At 50.8% G+C, this 18,110-nt stretch overlaps 7 protein-coding genes across 7 annotated transcripts; 3 read left to right on the top strand and 4 right to left on the bottom strand.

Annotated features, from left to right (window-relative positions):
• Positions 1-1,890: 1,890 nt before the first annotated feature.
• N7533_013659 (uncharacterized protein) lies at positions 1,891-4,846 on the top strand (the record flags this gene model as incomplete). The annotated part of the gene is made up of 3 exons (XM_057110309.1): positions 1,891-3,058; positions 3,113-3,801; positions 3,857-4,846. 3 exons carry the CDS (start codon positions 1,891-1,893, stop codon positions 4,844-4,846), a joined length of 2,847 nt encoding a protein of 948 aa, XP_056953011.1.
• A 274-nt stretch (positions 4,847-5,120) lies between these two features.
• Positions 5,121-6,383, bottom strand: N7533_013660 (TFIIH/NER complex subunit TFB3; the record flags this gene model as incomplete). Its single annotated transcript, XM_057110310.1, has 3 exons — positions 5,121-5,949; positions 6,052-6,292; positions 6,347-6,383. 3 exons carry the CDS (start codon positions 6,381-6,383, stop codon positions 5,121-5,123), a joined length of 1,107 nt encoding a protein of 368 aa, XP_056953012.1.
• A 295-nt stretch (positions 6,384-6,678) lies between these two features.
• On the top strand, positions 6,679-8,490 carry N7533_013661 (prefoldin-like protein; the record flags this gene model as incomplete). Its single annotated transcript, XM_057110311.1, has 1 exon — positions 6,679-8,490. The coding sequence occupies one exon, from the start codon at positions 6,679-6,681 to the stop codon at positions 8,488-8,490; it is 1,812 nt and encodes a 603-aa protein (XP_056953013.1).
• A 784-nt stretch (positions 8,491-9,274) lies between these two features.
• On the bottom strand, positions 9,275-11,422 carry N7533_013662 (protein kinase IKS1; the record flags this gene model as incomplete). The annotated part of the gene is made up of 2 exons (XM_057110312.1): positions 9,275-11,315; positions 11,367-11,422. 2 exons carry the CDS (start codon positions 11,420-11,422, stop codon positions 9,275-9,277), a joined length of 2,097 nt encoding a protein of 698 aa, XP_056953014.1.
• A 785-nt stretch (positions 11,423-12,207) lies between these two features.
• N7533_013663 (putative GTPase NOG2) lies at positions 12,208-14,362 on the bottom strand (the record flags this gene model as incomplete). Its single annotated transcript, XM_057110313.1, has 3 exons — positions 12,208-13,050; positions 13,468-14,209; positions 14,265-14,362. The coding sequence occupies 3 exons, from the start codon at positions 14,360-14,362 to the stop codon at positions 12,208-12,210; spliced, it is 1,683 nt and encodes a 560-aa protein (XP_056953015.1).
• Positions 14,363-14,809: 447 nt separating this feature from the next.
• Positions 14,810-15,674, top strand: N7533_013664 (uncharacterized protein; the record flags this gene model as incomplete). Its single annotated transcript, XM_057110314.1, has 2 exons — positions 14,810-14,842; positions 14,883-15,674. 2 exons carry the CDS (start codon positions 14,810-14,812, stop codon positions 15,672-15,674), a joined length of 825 nt encoding a protein of 274 aa, XP_056953016.1.
• A 500-nt stretch (positions 15,675-16,174) lies between these two features.
• On the bottom strand, positions 16,175-17,779 carry N7533_013665 (Zn(II)2Cys6 transcription factor; the record flags this gene model as incomplete). Its single annotated transcript, XM_057110315.1, has 2 exons — positions 16,175-17,609; positions 17,700-17,779. The coding sequence occupies 2 exons, from the start codon at positions 17,777-17,779 to the stop codon at positions 16,175-16,177; spliced, it is 1,515 nt and encodes a 504-aa protein (XP_056953017.1).
• Between the last annotated feature and the right edge of the window lie 331 nt (positions 17,780-18,110).

Genomic DNA, 18,110 nt, shown 5'->3' on the forward strand with positions numbered 1-18,110 from the left:
TTTCTTTTGTATACTTCTAATTGCTGCCATGTTCGAGTCAGCACCGATGCGACTTTTGCCACGAGGTTTCATATGATTTCTATCAATAGATAGTACTGCTGATCCATTCTAACTACATCACCTTAGATCAACGTCTGTTAATACTTACGAAATTAATTGGACAGAGACTTCTATTTACGCAACTAATAACTGAACTCTTAATAAATTTCTGATGCGTCAGAAGAGCTGAGAAATTACCACCCAAATTATGCAGAAGGATCCTTTATTTTGGAATTAATTGATACAAAAGGCTCTTACTTTCTACAGTGTGGAATGGTAAGGACACTGTTAATCTGACGAATTGAAACAAGAAATCGTCTATACTAGAATGAAACGATCTGACTACTCATAAGCTGGAGCTTGTCTGCTCAATCGCTCAAGACTCCGGTCAAAGCTACGAAGAAAAAGATCCTCGTTCTCATTCGGCACCGTATAGCCACGGGTGGCCAGTGGTGTGTGAATGGAGGCATCTTGAGCAGACCGAGTCTGCGTCCAGATATTCTCCAGATGAATCAAATGCCATAGTATGCACGTGATGAGAAATATTATTGAGAATAGCCCTGCAATGACTAGATGTTAGCTTATATCAAATGTATGGGAGTTCCTATCGCTTTCTACACATCATAACTCAACTCGTACCTTCGAAGTCTATTAATAGGAGAAATAAAGATAGGCAGAACACAAGGGGGGTCATGGTTCTGAAAAGCGCAATGGTGTTCGACTCAATGTAAATACAAAAGGATTGAGTGTATAAATGCCAAATTGGTGATGCGGCCATACAATTGAGGAGATTGAGAGGTATTCATATGGATTTTGAGATGATTCCTTGCAAGAATTAGGATTTGGCTACTTTATATTTCCAGTTGCTCGAGATGTCTTGCGCGATGCTTTAGACCTGTCTCTGTGCAAAACAATGATGATACCCGTATCATTGACACAACACGGTGATTTATTGTCCATCCGAGACCTTCTCGGATAGTCACAAAGGCATGCAGGACCCCGATAATGACAATATCTCAGTCTGGGGTTGTGTAACAAAGCAAGCTGGGTCCACAAAGACATTTTGTCTCGGAGCAGAACTCGTCTCATTGTATCGACTCTACCCGGGCAAGATGCGGGATCTCAAGTATCATATCGTCTTAATTCCAAGCCTACTATCACCTGAAGCATGACCTAGTGGCGTCAACGGTAGCAGAAAACTAGTATGTATCATTTGCCGAATTGCCGTCAAAGTCGCTGTATTTCAGATTATGTCAGTTAATGGATAGAGATAGATTTTGAAGAACTTGATGGCATATTTTGTTTCCAAATAATACGAGTAGTACTTCAGGGGCTGTATTAGCTACTTCCATTCCAACTTAAACATAGAGTGCCCAGCCTGAGTTGTTGGGAAAGTATTGACCCTACAAATTGGGGGCATGTGCACTATGCCAGGTGAGTATGGGGTAAGTACTTCATTTCGAAACATATACCTAGGTACTAGTGTCTCAGTGCCGTGCCACTGCCCAGCAGATGCCCTTTGGATATGCAAAAGACTCCAAAGTCCAGAGATTCACATACAGAGCAATTAAAATGCCATTGTAAATACTAGAAGTACCTGAATGACATTATTTTCAATCTATATCAGTACCTAATTACCTAGGTGACACTCTAAATGTACTCCATACTAGTATTACTCCATCCGTGGATGCTCTAGTATGGAAGTGGGGCCAAAAACGAGACATGATTGGCCCGCGCGCCCCCAAACATTCCGCCAAAACAAACCTCCCAGCCACTTCAAGTTGTTGTCTCCCCAACTTCCGATTCGCCCTCCCATTCACCACCCTCACTCCTAAGTTCAAAGTCGCGATCATGCCTCGGGACTTGAGCCTTACCATGTCGGATTTTGACCCCGAGCACGAAGCTCTGGCGTCGACACGCGAAATCCACCTAGACGAAGAGCCCGACTTCGCCATTAACACCTCCACCATCGACCGCGCCTTCCCCGATTTCTCTCAACTATCACCTTCGGATGAAGACGAAGTCCAACTAGGGGACGAATTCTCCGACCACAGTTTGTCCATGGAACTTGGCCGCGCCGCTGGCAAGCCTCGTCGCGTGGACGACTCGCGCGACTCCATCATGAGCTTCGAAAACAGCGTTAGATCTTCTTCACCCGCCGTCCGTGTTGAGTACCCGACTCCTCAGAAGCAGTCTGTCCGCAGCAGCACACGACGCGCTGTCAGTGAAAACCTACGCAAAGACGCCCAATTGCGCCGGGCAACACAAGCACAGAACCAGAAGGAAGCAATGAACCCTCCAGCTTCCAAATCGCAACAACGCGATCAGCGTCGCTCACTGTCAGACATGCACGCCAAAGTGCGAGAATCATACGATGGATCCTTCCTGGGCGATGAGCGACCCGTTCAAACGCAGATCAATTCGCGATCGACGCGTTTTGCCAACCCTAATCACTCCCACGAGATTGCCGAAGCCGTAGAGCGTGCGTCGCGCGAAGCTTACGCGAAGGAAATGCGGAAATCAAGCGGCCACAGTAACGCGGGAACCCCCCGCAAGACAACCTCGGCACAAGCCCAGCAGAATCAGAACAACACTATGGGTGACACCATGACTCGCAACTCTTTCCTCCTTCCCGACCTCCCCAACATCTCCGAACTTGTATCTGGCGTCTATGAAGACGGAACACCTGTCTTCACTCGCCAATCGAAACTCCGCTCTACCCGATTTGTGTCTCCTCCCCACGATCAGACTGATGTCTCGTTCACGCGTCAGCACTTGCCTCTTGACGCTGTCCCCATCCCAGATGATGAGAAGGCATTGTTCGTGAACTTGCGACTTTTGCAGGATAAGGTTGCCGAATTATCAATGTTCAAGTCCGACGCAGAGAAACGACTTGAGAACTACCGTGTCGAAAATGCCGCCCTAAAGGCAGGCCGGTCCCGACACTCTGACAAATACGAGACTGATGAAGTCGATCATAAGAAGGGCTCGAAGCGAGCATCTGCCAATGAGAACCAGAGTATGTCCCCCAAGGGAATATGTTGCAGTTACTATCTTACTAACTTGGTTCCAGAGCTCGAAGCAGCCAATGTGGCGTTGCAAAATCAACTCGATATCGCCGATCGAAAGGCACAAGTGCAGGAAGCTGCCGTCAAGCGCATGAACCAAGAACGCGAATCGGCTATTTCACAGCTTGGTGTTGCCTACCTAGAGACCCGCGAACTCAAGATTGAAAACGAAGGCCTGCGACAAGAGAACATGGATCTCAGGTCCCAGCTCTCTCGTTTTTCCTCCGGAAAGACCCGGGAGCAAGATACCGGTGACTCGGAAGCAGTCTCGAGTGCATCTGAAGTTGAGGATAGCCAAATGTACACAGACCGCAGTGGTGACATGAGCCGCAGTACTCGCGACTTGACATCCCGCAGTGCACGATCTAACCCCAAGAACAGGCGCCAGGATGAGTCTCGTTCGAAGATCTCGACCCAGGTCGACAAAGAGATTCACCGTCTTGAAAGGGAGCGGGCTGAAGAGGCGCTCTTCTCTATCGACGTGCCAACCCCCAAACGCACATCCGGATCTAAGAAGTATCGATCAGAGGCTCCCCGCGTGTCCGAGTCCAAGAGCGCCAGGAAGCAGCCCAATACCAGCAAGCAACGAGTGAAGCGAGTGGTCCTTGAAGACGTGAGCGAACCAATTGAAGCAACTGAACAGAGCAGGGCGCCATCCGATGTTGATGAGCTGACCTTGCTGAGCATTATTGACGTGAGTTGAACTTCATACCAATTTCCGATAATATCTGCTAATGTTTACTTTCTAGGAGAATGAGATCTCTCGACTCCGGAGAACGCTTGAGGAAGAGAGACTGCAGCGCAAGCAGCGCCGTCCGAGTGTTCCGAAGGACTTGACAGCAAATGAAACGGCCAACTCGACTCGCCAGAGCATTCTCAAGACACCTGCCCCTCGCAAATCTTCCCTTCGCGAGCCCAAGCCCTCCATCCCTCGACCTGCTTCAGCAACTGGCGATATCACTTCCCGCTCAGTAGCGACAACTGAAGGTGATGATAGCCTGATCGTTCCTATCGTTGAACGCCATCGCCGCCACTCCGACCATTCGATTGCCTCTGTGGCATCGCGCAAAAGACGTGCGCCGAAGGAAGACATGACATCTGCCTTTATTCTTCCCGACATTACAATGAGCCATGCAGACCTTGCTGCCACCAACCCATCCCGCCTCCCCGAGTCGGCCCAGCGAGCCCTTGACGATATCGCGCAGCACAACGGCAAGAACTGCACAGTTTGTAAGAATGTTCTTCCCAACGATGGCCAATGCGATAATGAGCCTATTGTCGTTCCGCAACCTGTTCCGGTCTCTGAGCGCATGCCCGAGCCATCCGTGCATAACCCCGAACCTACCATTCGGCCCTCCCAGCCACCAGCCGTTGCCCTCGCCAACGTGTTGAAGGCTCTGGAGGATGAGCTCTCCCATCTTAAGATGCAATTGGCCGGATACCAAAGTGCATACAACAAGCTAGACGCATCTATGGCCAAGCGCCAGCGCAAGTCGCTAATGGAGAAGGTCGAGACCTTGATGAGAGAGATTGATCAGAAATCGGACCAAATATACGCCCTCTACGACGTCTTGGAAGACCACAAGACCGGCCACCATATTACAGAGCAAGAGATGGAGCAGACTCTCGAGTCAATCGGTATTGATGTGACCAAATCGGTGGATTTGGACGTGGAGGGAGAATCCGAACTTCCCTGGGAAGGCATTGAGAGCACTGCCGAGCTGACTGGTCGGGCTTAGTCTCAAACCGATTTTTTTTTTTCGATAACCCCTGTGTTTTTTGGCGTGGATATTCATCATTCTGCTTTTTCTAGGTCAATTCTGTCTAGCGTTCGGCTCATTGAAGCGTGGTCTATAGTGTGTAATAAAATTGACCCAGTGAATGCAAAAAGACTGCTTCGTTTCATTCAAGTTCCATTCAGTAGTCAATAATAGTAAATAAATAAAATTGCTGCGTATGACAAAAAGGACGCCGCCGCTATGCTATAGATGATGCGGTTTAAGTATATAAAGTTTATTTTTCACTGACGGCAGCAATCGCAGCACCTTCAGTGGCCGTAGGGAGAGCACTCTTCTCTGCCTCACGCTTCGACACTTCTTCTTCAACAAAGACGCCCAGCCCGGCAAACGCCTCGAGCATAGTACGCGAGTAATATTCACGCAGATCATACCCACCAGCCGAGCCCTGCACATTCTGGCGCTGCCGCTCCAAGAACGTAGAAGGATAAGACTCCCGCAGAGTAAAGTAATCCCTCTGCTCGGGAACCAGCCCCATAAACGGATCGTACGGTTTCTCCGGCTCAGGCGTCTTAATCTTCTTCAAGCCCTTAATCAACCCGGAATCCGCCCCGCCCGCAATCTCAGAATTAGACAGCGGCGTACCGCGCTTCGTCTCACTTCCCCGCAGCGCAGCTTGCTTAAGACGAATGCGGTCCTCCTCACTGCGTCGCGCGGATGATTTCTTAAGATGTACTTTACTACTCTCCCTCGCGATGGTGTTTGCGTCCGCCGTCGTGCCGGACGCAAGTCGGGACAAGAAGTCCTCTCGTCCGGCCTGAATCTCGCGGCGCTCGTTCTCATATTCCTGGCGCGCGATTTGGCGGCGGCGCTGGGCTTCTTCTTGTTCTAGGGTCATGCGGGCTTGGAAGGAGGTTGCTTCTTGTTCTTCGAGGGCGAGGTTTGTGCGGATGGATTGCTCGTTTTCTGTGGCGTATTTTGCTAGTTGGGCGTTTGTTTTTGCTTCGTTGGTGCGGCTGACGAGGTTGGCTATTATTTCTTCGCGCTGTTCGAGGAAATCGTCGTAGTTGCGTTTTGTGTCGAATTCTTCTTCGCGGCGGTTGAGACTAGACAAAGGGAAGATTGGCGTGTTAGATGGGATTGGGTCATTGCGGCGAGATGGAATAGAATGGAGTTAAGGAATGGAAGTGAAAGTGTTAGCGACGTACATTTGCATCACCCGTCGTCGGATGTCTACCTCTCTCTCCACTCCGATGTCTTCAAAGGTCTGCGCGCGGAAACGGTTTTTGCGCAGGGTCTTGCGGCAACCGGCGACAGGACAGTTTGATGGACCGGAGGAGAAGATGCGGTCGACGCAGGATTCGCACATTTTGTGGTAGCATTCTGGATTGATGAGGAAGCGCATGTTCGGGTTGAGATACCGCGAGGATTTGCAGACGGGGCAGACCTCTGTTCAGGTTAGCTAGGGGAATATAGATTGCGATAGATCAGTAGCAGACATACCATCTTCATCTCGGCGGTCGATCCCTTTAGACGTCATGCTTATAGAGTGTGGTGGTGTGATATGATGTGGTGATGAAGAGGGGAGGTTGAGTCCTACCCTAGGTATGGGATGTCAATGTTAATGTAAGCTACTGAGGCGATAAGATAAGACTCCATCTCGGCCCCGCTTTTTTTCCGGCGCCTCCCAATCTTTTTCTTTCTTCTCTCCCCTCTCTCTCCCTCTTTTCCCTTTTGCATCTTCCTCCTCTCGTTTCACACATACACGCGGCTTCTCCGGGAGACTTCTGTATATATATTCTGCCGATAGACGAGTGTCCTCTATTCATCCCACCATGGGCATCCCCAACCCCGACTTCGGCGCGCTCGAACAGCGCCGCCTCACTCTTGAAGACAACATCTTGCAGCTCCAACAATCACTATATCACTGGAGAACCTGGGAGGCCGAATACGATGGAATCCGTGAGGAGATTGGAGCTCTCGACAACAATGCTTCGACCGAAGACTTCTTGGCAGTGGGACGCGAGTTTGGAGGCACATTGGTGGACCAGGAGGAAATGCAGAAGATTCTTGGCTCCCAGGGCGTGTCCAGATCGCGCGGGCAGGTCGTCGATCTTCTTGGTCGACGTATGGACTACGTGAAGCAAAATGTTGCTACTATGGAGAAACGACTACAGACTGCCGAGAATGAGTTGCATGCGCTGGATGAGCAGGACCAAATACCCATCGAAGGTGGCAACGATTTTCCCATGCGGGAGATCATGGAAGAGCTGGATGAAGATGGTGAGGTCATCTCAAGCACGATCAACACCCCCGGTGACCAGGCACCCGAGCTGCTCGACGTCTTGAAGCAGGTTGGTCTCCAGAATATTCCGGAGGCTGAGCAATCTACCGAGAACGCAGACCCCACCGCCGCCAGCGTTGCAGCAGATGATAAGGCCGAGGAAACACCGCACATCCACTCGGCGGACTGCCCTGTGCATGCCCCAGAGGCAAATGATATTGTGCCAGAGGACGATCCCGATCTGCAACGGCCTGTTTCCCTCGTGACACCCGAGGACCGTCAACAACCCCCCGTCACCGACATTGATGAATCACCCGAAGAGGCGAAGCTACGCCGAGAGATGTTTCAATACGGAATCGACGAAGTCGGCGCCATCGTCGCAGAGCTGGAGCTGGACGAAGAGGGAAGCGAGTTCTCGTTCGATGAAGACGACGATTACACCTTTGACTCCGGTGAAGAAGAAAATGAAGATGAATACGGTCGCTCGCACACCGTACTGTCTGAAGAGTACCACCAGCAGATGCGAGAATTGGAAGCCAAACTGAATGCTCGTGGGATGTATAACGTCGGCAAAAATACCGACTCTCTTCCAGAGGAAATGCGCCACGACATCGAGAACCCCCCGTCTGTGCAAGACCTCCAGCCCAATGGCGTGGACTCCTCCGAGAAGGGCAAGAAGCCAAAGAAGCGGGTCGCTTTCGCAGAGGATCTTGATATTGCACCGGCTGCTGAGCCCAACCCTGTCGTCGCCGAGAAGAGGACACTCCCCGCAAAGCAGGCTGATGTCGCTGTACTCTCGGATGCCATCGTGGAGCGAACAGACCGCACCCCAGATATCCGACCATCTACGAACAATGGCCCCAAGAAGGTCTCACGATTCAAGACCGCACGAGTAGCCGCCCCAGCTTCCAATGAAATGAGCTCCACTGCGGCTGAATCATCCCTGAAACCGTCTCAGTCATCCGAACCCGGTTTCACTCGCAAACAAGCCAACGCCGTTCCGGCAGCCACCCCTCCAGCTTTGTTCCCCGCCACACCACAGGAACCAAAGCCATTTTCTGGTCCTATCGCGGACATCACCGAAACCCCATCCGGTCCCCATCCACCCGAAGGCAAAACTCTGGCCGACAAACTGGTCGAACGCGACGTCGTTTCCGGTTCTGCCGCTGCTCCTGAACTAGATGAGCTGGACGAGGAAATGCACCGCGGTCAAATCGCCACTGAGTTCTTCAAGGCCCGTAACCGCAAGATCCAGGAGCAAGGCGGTTTCATGGACGAAGAACAAGACACGGAATACGAGATCCGTGAGGGTGAAATCGAGCCCAGGCGCATCAGTAAGTTCAGGGCTGCTCGCATGAAGTAATGTCTCATTGGCTTTGATTTTCGGCCTGGCTTTGACCTCTTCGGTTCGACACCATGTGCATCTCACAATTTATACCCAATATAAACCGATATCATACATGATTGTTTGTTTGTTTTTTGTTTGCGTGTACAAGTAACCCAACAAACGGACTCCCCGTCCTCTCTTTACTGCTATATTTACCTCTCCTTCTCCCCCTTTCGTCCTCTCCTCCCCGCTAATAGGAATCTCGTCCGTCATGGCTTTTGTCACGACAGCTGGTCTTACCCCTCAATGGTATCTCCACATCACGAATTCCAAGATCAAAAACTGGGACAATTCTCTGACTGAGTACTCCTTCAGAGCCCCTGCTATAGTACGCTCAGTCGAACTGCAGAATTTGTGTGTATGGTGTCCGCATGGATACCTACGGACATTTTTTGTAGGGACGCGGGGCTGGCGGGGGTTCTAAGTCGGTTGATACGCGGTTATTAAAGCGCCCTGACATTCTCTAGATGTTGTAGGTTCATAGCTCTTAATTTATTCACAATATATTCAGTGTTGTATTTCACTAGGTATGCTGTACCTAGGTAGGTTCAAGTTTAGTAGTGACTACTACCTAGGTACCTACTAGACCTGTAACTGATTCCAAAAGAAAAATATTATGTTGTAATTGATAATACTAGTATACTAGCTCCTAGACGCCATAATCCAAATTCAATTTTGCGATCGTAATTGCGTTCTCATAACCCGTCATTGAACACATGGATAGAAACATGAATAACTTCTGGTCCTTCCATTTCCCCACTCAAAACGACGACCAATGCGAAGAGACATCCCCGCCCGAATCCGGCCGCCACGCGCAAAGAACACCAAAGCGCATCCCAACACCAACGACAAGAATATGAGCGACCAATGCAGATATTTGTAACCGGACGTCATGTAAACCAAGAGTGGCGGCTGCCAGGAGGACGAGCGGGTATAGAACCCATGCATTTACCGCTAGTGGTGAGCAGGGATGGAAGGCCGAGACGACTTTGAGCAGGAAGAGGGAGAGTTGGAGACCCGGTGAGGAGATAGATGTTAGAATGTCGAAGTGTGGAAATCGGCTCGGGGGCGGGGGGAGGAGATGTTGGGCCCGGACGGGGGAGTGGGAGCGGGATGGGGTCGGAGTGTCTTCGTGTGGAAGTCTGGTTGGCGAGACTGGTGGTGATGTGGTGGAGTATCGGTGTTGGCGAATAATTATGTTTCGGTCTGGACTCATTGAAGATGGTGGATTTTCGAGAACAGCGTCTTGCTCTGGGGCTCTGCTGCTTCCGGAACCCGAGCCGCTAGAGTCGAACATTGAGTCCCGGCGATATGCTAGTTGGCTGCCGTGCGCGGGGAGCTTTTTCGTTGGCGATAGAGCTCGTTCCATTGATGGCTGGGGGCTGTCGGCTGGGTGAATTCGAGGGCCACCTGGCAGGTCGGGACTCACTGAACTGCTTCTTTTGAAGCGGAAGCTTTCAGTGGCGCCGGCTTGGATTCCGTTGAGAACTTCGTCCGCTGTTGGTCTGCGGTCAGGGTCCACAGCGAGTAGCCGTTCGAGGAATGTATAAAGTTTCTCGGGAAGGTCAGGTCGGCGACGGCGTGCGTTGTCGAAACCGGTCCAGCCTGTAATTTCCGCCCGAAGCTGATCGAGATCCTCATTTTCCTCGTGCACTATATCCGCGCTGGCGTAGGGGAGTTCGGCAAAGCAAAGGAAGTAGAGGATCATTCCAAGGGAGAAAATGTCTGATTTGAAAGTAAAGTTGCCGAAGGGTCCATCAGGGAAGTCCTGTCGAAGCACCTCGGGCGCGCAGTATGACACGGTTCCGGTTGCGCCAGTTGATTTTCGAATCGCAGTCTGTTGCTGGACTTCGCCAAAGTCACTCACAAGCACCCGGATCCCATCACTCGTGTCATGGAGCAGACAATTGTTAGGTTTCAAGTCGCGATGGATATACCCATTCATATGCAGATGCCGCAAGCCCGAGGTTATATCTCTGAAGAAAGAATAAATCTCATCCAGCTGGAGAATGCGAGGACCACCCAATCCAGCCCGTGGCTCAGGCTCCCCTCTCGATTTGCGCCGAAGTCGATCTTTGAGTTGCTGTGCAGTTGTCGATGTCTGTACGGAGCCATATATGTAATTATGTAAATCGCCCGCGTTGCAGTATTGCTGTAAAATGAAAGCGCATGCCACGGGCGGACCGAATGTGCTGATTTTGGCATTTTCAAGCCATACATGCCGGTATGAGACTAGGTTCTGGTGCGAAAGATGTTGTAGTAGTTGTACTTCGCCAAGTACTTTTTCCAACCACTCGTGATCGTCGCCGACAGGGACACGTTTGCAAGCATAGTGACCGAGTGAGACGCCATCTAGCATGTGCTTAACAAGAAGCACAACACCCTTTCCGCCTTTACCAAGCTCCTTCTCCTCGACAAAGAATCGTTTGAAGTAGTCCTGACTGAAGGCTGCGGAGGAGATACCCTGAGGCGGGGGTACGTGTGACGCTTGCGAGGGAGCACTAGTGATACCGCGTGGGAGAGCGGGCTGAACGAGGCGGCGGCGAGGCGATGGAGGTCGTGAGGAACTCGCTGAGCTTGGCAGGCTATTATTTAGCATGCGGAAGTAGTTCGGATTCACGAACTCCGCCTCTGGATCCTCCGTTCCACGATGTCTGCCTCTACTCCCATCTCGCATGGGGCGGTGGCACCAGGGACAGTCTGCATATTCCAGATTGCCAGCTTCATGGGCGTCTGCAGCATTTCGCAAAGCTAACTGCTGAGAATCACGGTCCAAAACCACGACCGAGTCATTGTGTCGGCTAGTTCGCGGTCAGCCATGAAAGAGAGCATACCATAAAATGGTGACCTACAGCACAACATCCAGGTTTCCGCCATTGTAAGGTATCATAGACATGTCGTCCGGCATAACTGCATGAACATTGCGGTGAGCAGTAGAGCCAAGACAAAGTCCAGCACGGTGCAGCTCAGAGAGAGAGATGACGAAGTGCTAAGGAGACCCCACTGAAAGGCGGGCGGTGTGCCCCGGAAGATCCGCGAACCGTGGAACTTACTCTTTTAGAGTCCTGTAGTGTGATAGTCTAGACTTGGGATGGCTCAAAGCTAGCTATTCCAAAGGTTTGACCTTTTCTCCTGATAGATATTGAGCGAAGTGGTATATATAAGCTTGAATACTACTAGTAGGGCAGCAAAAGTACCTACTTAGGTACTTGTACTAATCTCAGCTCGCTGGCAAGGTTGATCAATTGCCATTTTAGAACTACAGAATACGTATACGCAAATTCACAACATAGTTATAGGTAGAAAACTTTTCATTGGATTCCTTAAAAGGATCGGGTATCTCATGTGGGGCCAGCTCTTCTCGCTCTGGTCATTTGATGCCAGACTCAGACCGGACTCGGCTGGGGCTGTTCCAGGGTAGCTCTGGCCATTGATGATCTTGGGATCATTTCGGATTGGGTTGGCAATCCAGGAACGTGGCCGTTGACAATGTGCTGCTGATCGGGCGTTTCCACCCGGTATCATGCAGATGTCAGAAACCTGGGCCCTTCCACAATGGAGACGAGCCCAGCTGGCAGTGGGGGTGATGGGCATTCATGCATGCTCTGTATTTCAAGAGTCGCAGGCCATGTTGCGGTGACAAAAGTCCAAAGACTAGAGAATTGGGATTGCACCCGCGGTGTCACAAGGCGCTCAGTCCTCCTCACCACTCTCGACATCGCTGATTTCCAGGTTGGCAATAGAGTCGTTGTCACTATCGTTGTCACCTTCGTTGAAGCCTTCAAACTCGGGGCCGGAAGAATCCGAGGCATCGGCTTCGTCTGCGGGCTCGTCGGTCTTCTCGTTGATCTTGCGCTTGCGTCCCATCTCACCCAGACGACCTTCACGGCCATCCTTCACGGGCTCCTTGTCCTCCTCACCCTCGGGCACGGCGGCTTTGGGCGGGGGAGTGAACCAGGGGATCTTTCCGCGTAGGAAGTCATTGATGACCATCTTGGCCACACCATCCAGGTCAGGCTCGCCACCCTTCAGCAGACGACCACCCTTTCGAGCCAGACGGCTGAGGAAGTCAATGGCATCAGTTGGTGCCTTAATGTCATAGGTGCGCTCCAGATGTTGAGGCTGGACACGGCTCATGACAGCGGGAATGTACTGTTCGGGGTTGTGGACGTTCTCCACACGGCAGACACCACGAAGCAAGATATCGGTCTCACTGTCATTCTGGTTGGGAGGGACCACACCAGGACAATCGATGAGATAAATTCTCTTCATGAGCGTAACGTACTGCCACACCTTGGTCTCACCGGGGATGGGAGCAACAGTGCACACCTTCTTGGCGCGAAGAGTATTGATAATGGAAGACTTGCCCGTGTTGGGGTAACCAATCAGACCAACGGAAATCTGCTTGCGGTCGGAGTGCAGAGATGAAAACTGACGAAGCAGTGTAATCAAAGAACCCTTGCCGAAAGAGTTGTTGATCGAGGCGTGCATAGCGAGGGTTGGGTAGTCCTTGGACAGGTAACGAACCCATTGAGCCTAGTGTCGGATACAAATTAGTATATTGTAATCAAAACACAAGATGAGTGAGAAGGCAAAAATGTGTGGGATGTTACTAAGAGTTCTGCCACCAAGCCACCAGAAAAGGCAGAGGCAGAACTCTACTCAAAAACAAAACACGGCTGTCCCTTACGACAGGCCTTCAAGACGAAGACAAGTCAACCTAGCTTCAGAAAGAAATTCGGTGCGGGAAAGTGTCAATCTACCAAAGCTGTAACAGACAGACCTCCATTGAGCAGAGCAACGACATGAGTCGTAGGAAGAAGCCTTGACTTAGCGATGGAACGGCGTGAATGCCGGACGAAAAACAAAAGAAAAAAACAAGGAACGCAAGAACAAATAAAAAAGACAAGGGGTATGAAGAAGTGTGGGGAAATTGGTAGAGTTGAGACTTACAGCAATCTTGGTTGGGACAAGATCACACTTGTTCAAGACAAAGATGAGATGCTTGTGAGGAGCCTCCTCGCGGACGTACTTCTCAACGCTGCGGCAGCGAGTACCGTCGGGATCACGAGCGTCCAAAACGTGAATGATCACATCGGAAGAATCGATGACCTTGTAAAGCTCGTTCCAAATGCGCTTACTCTGACCCTTGGAGAAGACAGACTCTCGGGCAGTAGTGAGATTGATCTCTGCGAATGAGGAAATATCACTTGCGACGATAGGAGTTCCATCTTCGTTTGTGCCGTTGTCATTCTTGTCATTGTATGATTTTTGCAGGTCGGCGGTCGAGCCAGCAAGGTCCTCCAGAGAAGAGACACCAAGCTTGACACGCTTGCGCTGAGCCTTGGGTCCAAAGGTATCGGCGAATGGGTTGTTTTCAACCTCCATCTTAGCCTGATGTTGCTTCAGTCCGTTCACGTTGTCATTGTCCCGAATCAAGCTCATGGGCAGCTTGTTGGTCTTGAGGAGAACCTGGTAAGGATCCGCGGCACGTTCGGCGACAGCATCACGGAATGAAGTGAGTGCCTCCTGTGAAATGACTCGGGAGTTGCCGAACCATTTACGGTTGGGCTCGATGCGACCAACGGGGGCATCGCGGGATTGGAAAGAGGCGGCGACAGTGATGTCTCCAGCAGCGTTGCGCCGAGCTTTACCATCCTTGAACATCTTCAGGTGCTTCGCCTGCTTCGCAGTGCTGCAGCTTGTTAGAAAGAGGTGACTTAATAACCTGAGACCATGGCTAGACATACCGATAGAAGTTTTCACCTTTGGTAGTGACATTGGCCATACCATCGTCAGGCTTTCCTTGCCGCACTTTACGTGCGGCCTCCTTCTTTCCGGTACCCATGATGAGGTTGTCCTTAGAAATAGGAGGGTGAAAAGGGAAATGACCTGAAAGAAAAATTCAAAGGCAAGACCAAACACGAGGAGTGGTAGAGCGCGGAAGAAGAGGAGGAAGATTTCGGTGGACTATTTTTTTTTTCTCAGCGGCGCTAAGGACGGGTCCGATGGTTGACCGCCCTCACCGCCGATGTTTTCTGCCGTCGATATATCACACGTGACATTCTGCCAAGTCGGTGAGATTTTATTGGCCTGAAAGCCGATTAGTTTCTGCCTGAAAACTCACAGACCGCTTGGATTTTCTTCCGCTGGGCTTGTCCGCGTATCCTCCTTTCCGATACAAGAGCAAGATCATTCCATTCCACCTAGTCTCATTGACAGACCGGGGCTCTACCGAGTGCGACTGTGTCAATTAAATATACATAATTGATCTTGTCTAAAGAGCTGCCGCAAAATGTCAGCTCTCCGCGTCACCCGGGCTGCCAATGTGCAGGCCCGCGGTTTTTCGACCTCTACCACCCTTCGAGTCGGCCCCGAATCCCCCCCATTACCTCGACATTCCTCGCATTATCCAACCGACCAATCCCGCCAAACCCAAGGTCAAGGGTACTCTCCCCGTTCCTCGCGAGATCTTTCCTGTCCGCCGTGCCGACAAGCCGTCACAGCAATATGTTGACGCCGTGTCGCCCGCTCGAACAAAGAAACCGAGTCGCGCATCGGACGAGCTGGAACGTGAACAGCAACTTTTTAAATTGAAGATGGCCGACCGACGACGAAGCCATCTCCGTGAGAGTCTGAGCGTCCTTCACGATCGCAAGGTCGCAGCGGAGAAAACAGTGGTCACCCGCAGCCGCATGACCCAGGAACGCCGTCAACGCATTTTCAACCAGCCAGAACCCGAAGACGAGCGTCTGACACGGCCATCCGTTGTTGCGGCCATGCTTGCCCCCAACGACACTTTCCTGCGCGACGCCGGCCGCGAAAAACGATTGGCCTTTTCCAAGGCCCGACTTGAGGCGAAGCAGGCTCAGAAGAAGGCTCAGCACGAGGAGGATCTTCACTCGCTCTACATGCATGCGCGCACTTTCATCACATCGGAGGAACAGCTGTCTGCGGAGATCGACCGCGCTTTCCCTGATGGCGAAAACGTGGAATGGCGCAATGACCACCAGCCTGGTGAGAATGTGTGGAACCTGGGTACACCCCCAACTATTCAGTCTACTGTTAATGAGACACGGAAGAGTGAAACTGCTCGCTGGGATGTCACCCAGGACCGAGTCAAGAAGCTCGGTGAGCAGATCACTGGTGGTAAGATCTAGTGGGGACCTCATATCATTGTACAATATTCAAGCTATCTATCGCATTTTGTTACTCCGCATCTGTATTGAGCCTAGAGAGGTTGTGTGAAATATATTCTTGGAAGCAGTTTCCAGTTGAAAAGGTTATATTCGAAGGTTCCAAGGTTTTAAGGTTTTCAAGTTCCAGATGGGCTGTCAACTTGTAATGGAAGGTTATTACTACTTTCAAGTTGTTTACCCGCGACCCGGGTGGAAGTACCTAGGAAATCACTAGGAGTATTCAAGTTCTACTAATGGGAACTTGAAACTTGAATCTATGGATGCACAAACTTTCTGGGCAAAGCTCTGGAGACAGTTTGAAACTGTCACGGTGGGCCTTGAAATTGCGCCAATAAATCTCGAGTATTCATATGCAGCCTTGGAACAATGCAGGGTTAGCTTTCAAATGAGAAGTGCCTAGAGTAACTAGTAGTACTTTAGATCTATCTTGCTTTTAAATCAATGGATCATTTATCATCACATCAGCCACTGGAAATATCCTCAGTTAGTGAGGTTGGAAAATGAAAGTAAATCCGGTTACCACCAATCTCTAACTCGGACCCATGAACTCCGGCGGAGTTTTCATCCTCGATCTCCTCGATGGTGAAATCGCAAACTCGATGACTATCAGTCGGAGCAGCAGGAGGACTTTCAATACTCTTACGCACCACCTGGAGACTGAAATCATCAGGAAGCTGCATCGCATGCTCATTTTCAATCACCCGTTTACCTCTCATATATATCGCCGTTGAGTCCCACAAAATCTCTTTCTTGCAGCATTTCTCCTTCATCAAGGAAAGGGCCTTAAGCCGAAGTGGAAGATACCGACACTTCATAACGGTGAAGTAAAGCTGCGGCGCAAAGCCCATCTCAAACATGAATTTGGGAGACCTTGACCAGAAGGGATCCTCAGTCGGCGGTGACTGTTCAGCAATCTCGACGATTCGCTCGAATTCATCAATGTAGGCATCATATGCGGTCTCATCATTTTCCATGAAAGAATTCGTCCATATCTTCGCTGCCAGCCATCGCATCTCCAGTATTTGGGCGATAGACTTGTGTCGTGGATCGGTGTCGGATTGCTCTTTCAACGGGGTAAATGAGACAAACCATGTCTCCATGTAAATATTTAGTCGGCGGATCTCCTTTGAGAAAAATTGGGTATATTTCGACGCCGTTGAGGGCGAGTTTTGTCGGTCTCTTAGTCGAGCCAGTTTTACCGCGTGGTATCCTAGCCAGTCTATCATTTCTTGTGCTTGTGCAAAGGTCTGGAATGGGGTTGGTGCGGATGGGTAGCCGCCGTTTGTTAGGAAGGGAAGTTCTGCTAGACACTCGTTGGAGAACAGGGTCACGAAACTCAGATGTCGGAAGATAGAAGCTAGCTCTGCGTTGGGGCGGGAGGAGTTCATGAGTAGAATCCCATGCCTAGAGTGATTGACTGCGGCCTCCTTATTCCCTCGCATGCACTCGATACAAGAAAAGAGAATGGAGACTATGATGGCCGTGTCGACCTGTTCGGGATAGTGTGCTTTGAGAGATATTATGTCCCTGATAGCGCTGTTATAATGCCGCATTGCGTATCCATCATCGTACGGCGACCGAATCTGCTGCACCCCTTTATCGAATTGTTCGTACAAAGCGCTGATGGTGATCACAGCATGCCTTGCGGCAGGTTCCTGATGAGCGAGTTGAGCAACGAGATGGGTCCAGAATGATCGGCCCAATGGCCCAGAGAGCACCGGGGCCACCACATGCTGAAAGAATTCCAAACTGCGAAGAGAAATATCGTCCGCATCGGGTATTCTCGAGGGGATGATTTGGGAAAGTTCGCTTCGAGACACGAGATAGTATCCATCGCATTTTCGGCCGGTGGATTGACATCGTTTACAGACAGGGTGTGTTTCGTCGCACTTGACCCTGCGAATTCTGATGTGATGGTATAGATTTAGCCTCCATGTTGACCGGGGACATGAAGATCAGAATCAACCGATCAGACGATGAACATACTTGCACGTCGCACAACCAGTACGGACTCTTTGCAAGCCTTGCCGTCGTGCATTAAAACGAACCACTTGGCTTTCGCTCATCTCGGATCGATCCTTGAGGTATCATGGGAATGCCAGAGCGGGGACTATCCTGAACAGGGGGAAAGAGCCTAAGGGTTGTGTGAGACTAATTAATTAAGCAGACTGGAGGGAATGGGGCTGTGCAGTCCGCTTCCGAGGTTTTAATTGCATACAGGGGTCCTTCAAAGCCGCCGATGCAGATGCAGATGCGCTTGCCAGCTAGCGTATGCAGCCTTGTGGCCCCCCCAGTACTGCGTGCATAAAGCATCGGGAGAAGAAGGCCAATCATTTGGCATCATTATAGACGGACCATCGTACGTTGAGTCCCACATTGGGCGCCTCAAAATGCCAA

Source organism: Penicillium manginii, assembly GCF_028828005.1.
Source record: "Penicillium manginii strain IBT 31320 chromosome Unknown utg000011l:1.0-1395921.0:1.0-1396616.0, whole genome shotgun sequence".
Lineage (NCBI taxonomy): Eukaryota > Fungi > Ascomycota > Eurotiomycetes > Eurotiales > Aspergillaceae > Penicillium > Penicillium manginii.